General features: G+C 44.2%; 1 protein-coding gene across 1 annotated transcript in view; it reads left to right on the forward strand.

Moving 5' to 3' along the window:
- Window positions 1–6,057, forward strand: part of LOC139545117 (zinc finger SWIM domain-containing protein 6-like) — a 71,116-nt gene extending 65,059 nt beyond the window's left edge. The window contains exon 14 of the mRNA XM_071352527.1: window positions 1,683–6,057. Coding sequence (XP_071208628.1) covers window positions 1,683–2,548 — 866 coding nt within the window. The 3' untranslated portion in view covers window positions 2,549–6,057. The remainder of the gene's footprint in view (window positions 1–1,682) is intronic.
- Window positions 6,058–11,052: the final 4,995 nt, after the last annotated feature.

Consider the following 11,052-nt stretch of genomic DNA (forward strand, 5'->3'; position numbering starts at 1 on the left):
CAGCACTTTGGATTTGAAATAATACAATACTAAACGAATGAACGGAAAGTTAGAGGCATAAATATCATACCCCCCCCAAAAATGCTAACCTCCCCTGTTATTGTAATGGTGAGAGGTTAGCATGTCTTGGGGGTATGATATAAAATGCTAACCTCCCCTGTTATTGTAATGGTGAGAGGTTAGCATGTCTTGGGGGTATGATATAAAATGCTAACCTCCCCTGTTATTGTAATGGTGAGAGGTTAGCATGTCTTGGGGGTATGATATAAAATGCTAACCTCCCCTGTTATTGTAATGGTGAGAGGTTAGCATGTCTTGGGGGTATGATATATAATGCTAACCTCCCCTGTTATTGTAATGGTGAGAGGTTAGCATGTCTTGGGGGTATGATATAAAATGCTAACCTCCCCTGTTATTGTAATGGTGAGAGGTTAGCATGTCTTGGGGGTATGATATAAAATGCTAACCTCCCCTGTTATTGTAATGGTAATACAATATGAGACTTTACTTTTTTTAATACCCAAGTGAAATTGTCCCATTTAGTGTTGGTCCCCTAAAATGGGGGGACTATGTACAAAAAGTGCTTTAATTTCTAAACGGTACACCCGATATGTATAAAAATACCCCCAAATTAAAGCTGACAATTTCCCCGGCCCCGTGGAAATTGAATTAACATAATACAAACATCCCCATGAACACCCGTTTAAGCTAGAGATATCTGCTATTTTGCATGGGCTCAATCTACTGCATCCCCCGATATCGCCCTTCTGCATCTGCGGTAATAGGTGGCAGAGCTAGAGCGGTGTTTGTCAGACCGTGAGACATCCTGAAAATCTGTCTTCTCACGACAATGTCTGTAGTATCTGAACGGTTTGGCCTACAAACAAAGATGAGACTCTCGCGAACATGACGGTGTTCTCCGTTTTGCTCTACGACCCCCCACAAGCATCTTGGGACTGGTCTGAAGTCGGTACAGCCAATCTGCCAACTTCTGTCTGTAGTGTTTGAGCTACACACTAATACCTCTGAGGAAAGGTGAGTCTCTCAAGAACACGTACATGTTGGTTGTTTTGCTCTACAAGCCCACAAGACTCGTCTAAAGGTCCCCGGTACCAGTTAAAAAAATTATGGAATTATATATGGATATAGTTTAGTGCCTAAAATAAGGGGTTAAATGTAAAAAATAAAAAATTATATATATAAATATATAAAATGTTTCCTGATCTTTCTTATACTGTATCTCTCTGATATAGGACAGTCACTTCAGAACAAACTTCCTTTAGATGTTTTGGGGGACTATCTTGTTCCATGTAGTGAATCTGTTAATAGCAGTGATGCCAAATTCAATGTTTCATCAAATAAACCCCTTAAGGGGTCTTATATTTCAAAATCAAATAGCTAAATGATCCTTGCTATGGCCGTCTTAAAACTACTCCGTACATTAGTTTAGTACAACCCACTTTTTATTATTTCAAATCCAAAGTGCTGGAGTACAGAGCCAAAACAACATCACGTGTGTCACTGTCCCAATACTGTTGGAGCTCACTGTACTTAGTTCATATTTAGTTAAGTATATATTTAGTTCAGTATGAGGGCTTCAAAATAAATATTGTTATTCAAATTACTCTGCTGATCCTCTGACTTCTCGTTCTTGTGTGTGTGTGTGTGTGTGTGTGTGTCAGGGGTGTATGCGTTGGACAGCATCATGCAGAGTTGGTTCACCCTGTTCACCCCGACCGAGGCCACCAGCATCGTGGCCACCACCGTCATGTCCAACACCACCATCGTGCGGCTGCACCTGGACTGTCACCAGCAGGAGAACCTGGCCTCCTCCGCCCGGACACTGGCCCTGCAGTGTGCCATGAAGGACCCCCAGAACTGTGCCCTCTCCGCCCTCACGCTTTGCGAGAAGGACCACATCGCCTTCGAGACGGCCTACCAGATCGTTCTGGACGCGGCCGCCACGGGGATGAGCTACACACAGCTGTTCACGATAGCCAGGTACATGGAGCACAGGGGGTACCCTATGAGGGCGTACAAGCTAGCCACGCTAGCCATGGCTCATCTAAACCTCAGCTACAACCAGGATACCCACCCAGCCATCAACGACGTGCTGTGGGCCTGCGCTCTGAGTCACTCGCTGGGAAAGAACGAGCTGGCCGCCGTCATCCCCCTGGTGGTGAAGAGTGTGAAGTGCGCCACGGTGCTGTCGGATATTTTGCGGCGGTGCACACTGACCACGCCGGGGCTGGTGTCAGCGCTGCACAGCCGCAGGAACTCTGGGAAGCTGATGTCACTGGACAAAGCTCCTCTCAGGCAGCTGCTGGACGCCACCATCGGGGCCTACATTAACACCACGCACTCTCGCCTCACGCACATCAGCCCACGCCACTACAGCGAGTTCATAGAGTTCCTGGGGAAGACCCGGGAGACGTTCCTCATGGCCCAAGATGGACACATCCAGTTCACACAGTTCATCGACAACCTCAAACAGATCTACAAGGGCAAGAAGAAACTCATGATGCTGGTGAGGGAGCGGTTCGGCTGACCAGGGTCGGCCCCTAGGGAGAGGTTCGGCTGACCAGGGTCGGCCCCTAGGGAGAGGTTCGGCTGACCAGGGTCGGCCCCTAGGGAGAGGTTCGGCTGACCAGGGTCGGCCCCTAGGGAGAGGTTCGGCTGACCAGGGTCGGCCCCTAGGGAGAGGTTCGGCTGACCAGGGTCGGCCCCGAGGGGCAGGTTCGGCTGACCAGGGTCGGCCCCGAGGGGGAGGTTCGGCTGACCAGGGTCGGCCCTGAGGGGGAGGTTCGGCTGACCAGGGTCGTCCCCGAGGGGGAGGTTCGGCTGACCAGGGTCGTCCCCGAGGGGGGGTTCGGCTGACCAGGGTCGGCCCCGAGGGGGAGGTTCGGCTGACCAGGGTCGGCCCCGAGGGGGAGGTTCGGCTGACCAGGGTCGGCCCCGAGGGGGAGGTTCGGCTGACCAGGGTCGTCCCCGAGGGGGAGGTTCGGCTGACCAGGGTCGTCCCCGAGGGGGAGGTTCGGCTGACCAGGGTCGGCCCCGAGGGGGAGGTTCGGCTGACCAGGGTCGTCCCCGAGGGGGAGGTTCGGCTGACCAGGGTCGGCCCCGAGGGGGAGGTTCGGCTGACCAGGGTCGGCCCCGAGGGGGAGGTTCGGCTGACCAGGGTCGGCCCCGAGGGGGAGGTTCGGCTGACCAGGGTCGGCTCCTAGTACTTTTATATTAACTTGAGTCTGCCTTTTGAACTTCTTTGGACTTAAACATGGACAAGTAAAGAGTTGGAGGACAAAGCAAAAGAAGAAGGAAAAAACTATTTCCAGAGCCACACAGTATTATCCTTCTTGCTGTTATTGTTCTAAACATTATTACTATTATTACTGTGTACAGTACTATGTGTGTTTTATTTTCAGAAGAGGAAATGTCACGTTGTGAATGTTGTGTGTTTTTCTTTGTGTGTGCGAGAGGAAAAAGCAGATAACAGAAATGTTTATTATTATTATTAGCATCCCCCTGTTTTATATCTTGGTTTTATACTGAGTATATGTCAAGTGGCTTAAAGTCCCTTGTGCGAAAGCGCTCGTGTAAAAACACATTGTCAGCCTCAAAGAGACACTATGGCTTTAAAACCACACAGACCTGACTATTGGAAGCGCACAGCTCGGCTCCATGAGAAAACCACCATTAGCATTTCTGTTGACTCGTCACTTGTGTTTTCTCTGTGTCATAGGTATTAGTTAGATTCTAGTTTTGGAATAATTGTCTTAACAGACTGGTGTTGTTTCAGATGCAGTAATCATAACTATCTGTGTTAGATTAAGGACAACAATGCAGGACTACAGTAATGGCACATGGGCCATAAGATGAGGATATGGAGTATTATCAGAGTACCAGCATTTGATGTATTATGCCAGAAATATCCCACACTGTAAAAACAAATCATGTTTACAGTAAAGTTCAGAGTAATGTACTGTTAAACAAAAGTTTTTGGAATTTACGGTAACCTTTTTTACAGTAACTTACAGGTAACTAACTGGCTGCCAGTAAGTTACCGTAAAAACAACAGGATATATATTTATTTTTTTACAGTGCACAATGTACTTAGGACCAACAAACCTGTAATTGTGGGTTAGTTACTGGTTCAAGTCTTACGATGAACAGTTGCTGGAGACTAGCCTGGTCACCTGACTGTTTCTGTATTCACAAGACTAACCTTCACAAGACTAGCCGGGTTACCTGACTGTTTATGTATTCACAAAACTAACCTGGTGACCTGGCTGTTTCTGTGTTCACAAGAATACAGGCTGGGTAACTAATTACAGTGCCAAAGTTACCAGGGTTCTAGTTGTACAGATGTAGGATCTTAATTGGATCACCTGCAACACAGGAAATGTTTTACTTGTATTTTGAGGTTTAAAGTGGTTTAATTTCCACTTTTCCACAATTTCGGACTTGATTTTCCCTTAAGAAAAATATATCAACCCCTACAAAAATGTAAATTTATTTTATACATAGTTCAAATGTCCTGTTGCTGCAGGATTATTTTCCTGTAGCAAACAGGCTCAAATTAGGATCCCACATCTGTAGAATCGGTGAGTGTAGCTCCAGAATGGGCCAGTGTCAATACTTCTGTGCATGTGGAATCATAGGATAATTCGAATTCCATTATAATACAGTTTTAATAGGCCTATTCTGTGTATAACCTTCAGCAACTGTCAAAAGACGTTCTCAGGGATTTCTCTAAAACTAACAGGAAAAAGGAAGAAGGAACGAGTACAGGAAACAATGATACGAGCAAGCATGTATTGTACTGTGTGTATATATATATACGATAGTGTAAGTCTAAATATGGAGGATTCAAAAGTATATGTTAACTAATTTATACAGAGTATTCTATGTAATGTGAAATACTTGAAGCCGTGGTAGCTTGCTCTTTTTCTCAGTGTTTATTTCTTTCAATTTTTTTTTACCACAGAACACATCAGAAAGTGAATTGGCCTTGCTAATGGAGGGTTACTGTAGGCTCACAAGGGTTGTGTCAGTACTAAGACATTGGTTCAGATTATTGAACTGCTATCAACAGTTTGATTTGGTATCTATTCAAGGTATTGGAGCACAGTGAAAATATTATCTTGTTCTCTCAAGGGTCACTTTTCACAATGAACAGATTTATGTATTTGACTGATGTACAGTATTCCATTGAAATGTCATATGATAACCCGAGCATTGATTTTTCATTACGTGGCATCATAACATTGATCAGCTGTTGAGAAATGACCAACATCCAGTTGTGTATAACTGGTCCTCGAAGGCCACGGGGTCTGCTGGTTCTCTTCCTTACCTGGTAATCCCAGACTTTAGAGTTATACCTGGCTAATCAGTGGTGTGAAAGCTAGGTCAGTCAGTGATACTAACTGATCTATTAAAACCAGCAGGGCTGTCACCCTTCAGGACAAGAGTTGTGCTCTGCTGAAATGTCCGCTTGCATCTGAACACGCCACAGACCAGACCAGTGTGTGTCTCTTCCTGTACGAGGTCCGGCTATTGTACTAATAACTTGTCTTGTTTCTTTATTTTTCTGGTTTTTGTTGAAGTGCTTTCTCTTTTGTTCTTTAAAGAATAAACAGCCTTCTCTCTTGCCTTGTTTTGAAGTAACCAAACAGGAGTTCTAACAACCAAACACGTTCCAAGAAGTGAAAGCCAAGTCACCTTGGTCCCAGCTTTAGTGTCCTTAATTAGTAACTGAATGGCTCTGTAAACACTGTGCTTTTAACGAAGCATTTCCTCGTGTGTTTGGTGGAAAACTTTGTCCTGTGTGTCTCGTCCTCTAATGAACGGATTTCCTCTGTTTCTTTCTAGCTGTTTTCTTTCTGTTCGTGTAGGAAATGGAATCTTCTGTTTTCCCACTTTATTTATTACAATGATCCATGTATACATGCTTATGAAATTAAGATTTGATACACTGATATCAATTTATTTATGTAACTAAAATCACTGTTTTATAATCTTTTTTTTGTTTTAATTAAAGTTAGTTTTTTTTGAAAGGTACATTTTGGGCTCCTTGGTTTTGTATTCGTGTGGTTACAGTACATCTCATTCTGATACACAAGGTTGCTCGAAAGGATGGTCAGCATAGAAACAGACCAGCGAGTGCAGCTCAATCAGGAAAATCACTAAGAATCACTCACTGGATCCAGTTGTTCTGTTTGCAGTTTTCAACTCTATCACAATAGTATTCAATGACATCCATAGTTTATGAATCAATTTAGACCAGTCTATACCACACACCTGTTTACAGGTATGTAACATTGACAATGTTGCCACAGCATCCCCAATTCCCCACAGTGTTGAGAGAACATGGTTTATTAGTTAGTGTGTGTGTGTTTGGGGATTTGGGAACAGGTGGTACTTCCAGACAGACTCCTGACAGCCGTGGGGTCCCCAGACTCCCGTCCCTCATTAAATATTGACACAAACACTGAAATTGTCTGTGTGTGAACAGTAATAAGGCACCAACACACAGAGGTGGGTACAGCAACACAGCAGCACAAGCTGTGTGTGTGTGTAACCAGTGCATTCGGAAAGTATTCAGACCACTTCACTTTTTCCACATTGGTACGATACAGCCTTATTTTAAAATGGATTAAGTAATATTTTCCCCTCATCAATAATGACAAAGCAAAAACAGTTTAAGTATTCAGACCTTTTACTCAGTACTTTGTTGAAGCACCTTTAGTTGCGATTACAGCCTCGAGTCTTCTTGGGTATGATGCTACAAGCTTGGCACACCTGTATTTGGGGAGTTTCTCCCATTCTCTGCAGATCCTCTCAAGTTCTATTAGGTTGGATGGGGAGCATGGCTGCACAGCTATTTTCAGATCTCCAGAGATGTTTGATACGGTTCATGTCTGGGCTCTGGCTGGGCCACTCAAGGACATTCAGAGACTGGCCGATGCCACTCCTTCGGTGTCTTGGCTGTGTGCTTAGCGTCGTTGTCCTGTTGGAAGTTGAACCTTCACCCCAGTCTGAGGTCCTGAGTGCTCTGGAGCACGTCATCAAGGATCTCTCTCTACTTTGCTTCGTTCCCCTTTCCCTTGATCCTGACTAGTCTCTCAGTCCCCGCCACTGAAAAACATCCCCAATGAATGATGCTGCCACCACCATGCTTGGGATGGTATTGGCCAGGTGATGAGCGGTGCCTGGTTTCCTCCAGATGTGACACTTGGCATTCAGGCCAAAGAGTTCAATCTTAGTTTCATCAGACCAGAGAATTTTGTTTCTCATGGTCTGAGAGTCCTGTTAGGTACCTTTTTGGCAAACTCCAAGCATGCTGTCATGTGCCTTTTACTGAGGAGTGGCTTCTGTCTGGCCACTACCATAAAGGTCTGATTGGTAGAGTGCTGCAGAGATGGTTGTCCTTCTGGAAGGTTCTCCCATCTCCACAGAGGAACTCTGGAGCTCTGTCAGAGTGACCATCGGGTTCTTGGTCACCTCCCTGACCAAGGCCCTTCTCCCTCGATTGCTCAGTTTGGCTGGGCGGCCAGCTCTAGGAAGAGTCTTGGTGGTTCCAAACTTCTTCCATTTAAGAATGATGGAGGCCACTGTGTTCTTGGGGACCTTCAATGCCGCAGAAATGTTTTGGTACCCTTCCCCAGATCTGTGCCTCGACACCATCCTGTCTCAGAGCTCTACGGACAATTCCTTCAACCTCATGGCTTGTTTTTTGCTCTGACATGTACTGTCAACTGTGGCACCTTATATAGACAGGTGTGTGCCTTTCCAAATCATGTCAATTCCAAAACAATTGAATTTACCACAGGTGGACTCCAATCAAGTTGTAGAAACATCTCAAGGATGATCAATGGAAACAGGATGCACCTGAACTTAATTTAGAGTCTCATAGCAAAGGATCTGAATACTTATGTAAATAAGGTACTGTCGTGTCTTTGGCTATGCCGTATTAAGTGATATGACATGCTATTCTTTAAAATCCTTTCTCTGTAATTAATATTACCTTATTGAGCTAATCATGTAAATATAGTTAACTAGAAAGTCGGGGCACCACTAAATAATATTTATAGAGTAGTTACAGTGGGGAGAACAAGTATTTGATACACTGCCGATTTTGCAGGTTTTCCTACTTACAAAGCATGTAGAGGTCTGTAATTATTATCATAGGTACACTTCAACTATGAGAGACGGAATCTAAAACAAAAATCCAGAAAATCACATTGTATGATTTTTAAGTAATTAATTTGCATTTTATTGCATGACATAAGTATTTGATACATCAGAAAAGCAGAACTTAATATTTGGTACAGAAACCTTTGTTTGCAATTACAGAGATCATACGTTTCCTGTAGTTCTTGACTAGGTTTGCACACACTGCAGCAGGGATTTTGGCCCACTCCTCCCTACAGATCTTCTCCAGATCCTTCAGGTTTCGGGGCTGTCGCTGGGCAATACGGACTTTCAGCTCCCTCCAAAGATTTTCTATTGGGTTCAGGTCTGGAGACTGGCTAGGCCACTCCAGGACCTTGAGATGCTTCTTACGGAGCCACTCCTTAGTTGCCATGGCTGTGTGCTTCGTGTCGTTGTCATGCTGGAAGACCCAGCCACGACCCATCTTCAATGCTCTTACTGAGGGAAGGAGGTTGTTGGCCAAGATCTCGCGATACATGGCCCCATCCATCCTCCCCTCAATACGGTGCAGTCGTCCTGTCCCCTTTGCAGAAAAGCATCCCCAAAGAATGATGTTTCCACCTCCATGCTTCACGGTTGGGATGGTGTTCTTGGGGTTGTACTCATACTTCTTCTTCCTCCAAACACGGCGAGTGGAGTTAGACCAAAAAGCTCTATTTTTGTCTCATCAGACCACATGACCTTCTCCCATTCCTCCTCTGGATCATCCAGATGGTCATTGGCAAACTTCAGACAGGCCTGGACATGCACTGGCTTAAGCAGGGGGACCTTGCGTGCGCTGCAGGATTTTAATCCATGACGGCGTAGTGTGTTACTAATGGTTTTCTTTGAGACTGTGGTCCCAGCTCTCTTCAGGTCATTGACCAGGTCCTGCCGTGTAGTTCTGGGCTGATCCCTCACCTTCCTCATGATCATTGATGCCCCACGAGGTGAAATCTTGCATGGAGCCCCAGACCGAGGGTGATTGACCGTCATCTTGAACTTCTTCCATTTTCTAATAATTGCGCCAACAGTTGTTTCCTTCTCACCAAGCTGCTTGCCTATTGTCCTGTAGCCCATCCCAGCCTTGTGCAGGTCTACAATTTTATCCCTGATGTCCTTACACAGCTCTCTGGTCTTGGCCATTGTGGAGAGGTTGGAATCTGTTTGATTGTGTGTGGACAGGTGTCTTTTATACAGGTAACGAGTTCAAACAGGTGCAGTTAATACAGGTAATGAGTGGAGAACAGGAGGGCTTCTTAAAGAAAAACTAACAGGTCTGTGAGAGCCGGAATTCTTACTGGTTGGTAGGTGATCAAATACTTATGTCATGCAATAAAATGCAAATTAATTATTTAAAAATCATACAATATGATTTTCTGGATTTTTGTTTTAGATTCCGTCTCTCACAGTTGAAGTGTACCTATGATAAAAATTACAGACCTCTACATGCTTTGTAAGTAGGAAAACCTGCAAAATCGGCAGTGTATCAAATACTTGTTCTCCCCACTGTATCTTCCGAATAAACTCTTAAAGACCTAGTAATATTTTACATCAATAGCAGTCAATATTAATCGTCACCTTATTTCAGTCTCATCTGAAAGTTGTAAATTCTTGGTTATCTTCACGAACCCTGACTAACAAGTTGAATCAGCAATACAAAATTGGGTTTAATTATTTATTTACTAAATACCTAACTAATCACACAGAATTACATATACACAGAATGAATCATACCTTAATTACAAATTATGTCATCAAGGAAAACGTCCCTAGCGGACGGAACAGATATGACAGCTGGTTACACAAAGAAAAGGGGGTTGGGTTTGAGTGAAAGTGCGGGAAGACTGAGGAACAAAGGGAGAAGCTCTGCTATCGTAAATACAGTATCCTATGCATTCTAAATTACCGCCCATTTGGAAAAGGAAAATGCAATAAATATTTACTCTGAGCTTCGCTTCAATAGGTTGGTGGTAGATGGAAGGCCGTGTTGTCCAACAGAGTCCTTTGTCCTTTGAAGAGTGTCTCTGGTGGTGAACGGGAAACGTTGTAGTGTCGTCGTTGTGTGGTAGACGGGATACTCTGTCCGTCCTTTCCTAGCCCACGTTTACAGCGGCTGCTGCTAACTCAACGGCTAGGAGGTATCACTTCTGTAGCGAATAAGAGTTCAAAGTTCATACCATTCACAACCAAAGCTCACGCTGAGGTTGGCTTCGTTCTGTAGTTATTATCTTGAATCCTTCTGACATCGGACCATCGTCCTAATGTACCCGGAACAGGAGGTTACATTTTCATCAAGGGCTTATATAGTGGAGGGAGAGAAGGGTGTGTTTCATAGTTTATAACCCATGTCTCTTCACAGAGGCGGGCCACTGATTGAGCAGAGCTCTAATCTTATGAAAACCCAATTCTCTCATTTGGAAGCTAAAATTACATTTAATCTTTTCACAAATAGTTTAATTTAAATTGCATTTAAATTGCACAACAATTCCATGTGAATCTGATAACTATAATGAGTAGACTTTCCCAGATACAGTTTATGTCATTCTGTCATCAGTCATAATGTCTCAGATGACAACCGAACTGACATCATATTCATTAAGTACCAACGCATATTTTCAACTGGTTCTATTACCGAAATATGGTTCCTTTCCCCCCACTTGTTTGATGTTCCCAGACTCTCTATGTTTAACAAAGGCTATTCAAGAGTCCTTCAGTAGAGTCCGAGAGAGAGAGAAAGGAGAAAGGTATTTATGGGGGGGGGGGTCATAAACCTTACCCACAGGCCAACGTCATGACAGTACATTTCTAAAAACCTGTTTTTGCTTTGTCATTATGGGGAATTGTGTGTAGATTGAATCC

This window comes from Salvelinus alpinus, chromosome 19, assembly GCF_045679555.1.
Source record: "Salvelinus alpinus chromosome 19, SLU_Salpinus.1, whole genome shotgun sequence".
Lineage (NCBI taxonomy): Eukaryota > Metazoa > Chordata > Actinopteri > Salmoniformes > Salmonidae > Salvelinus > Salvelinus alpinus.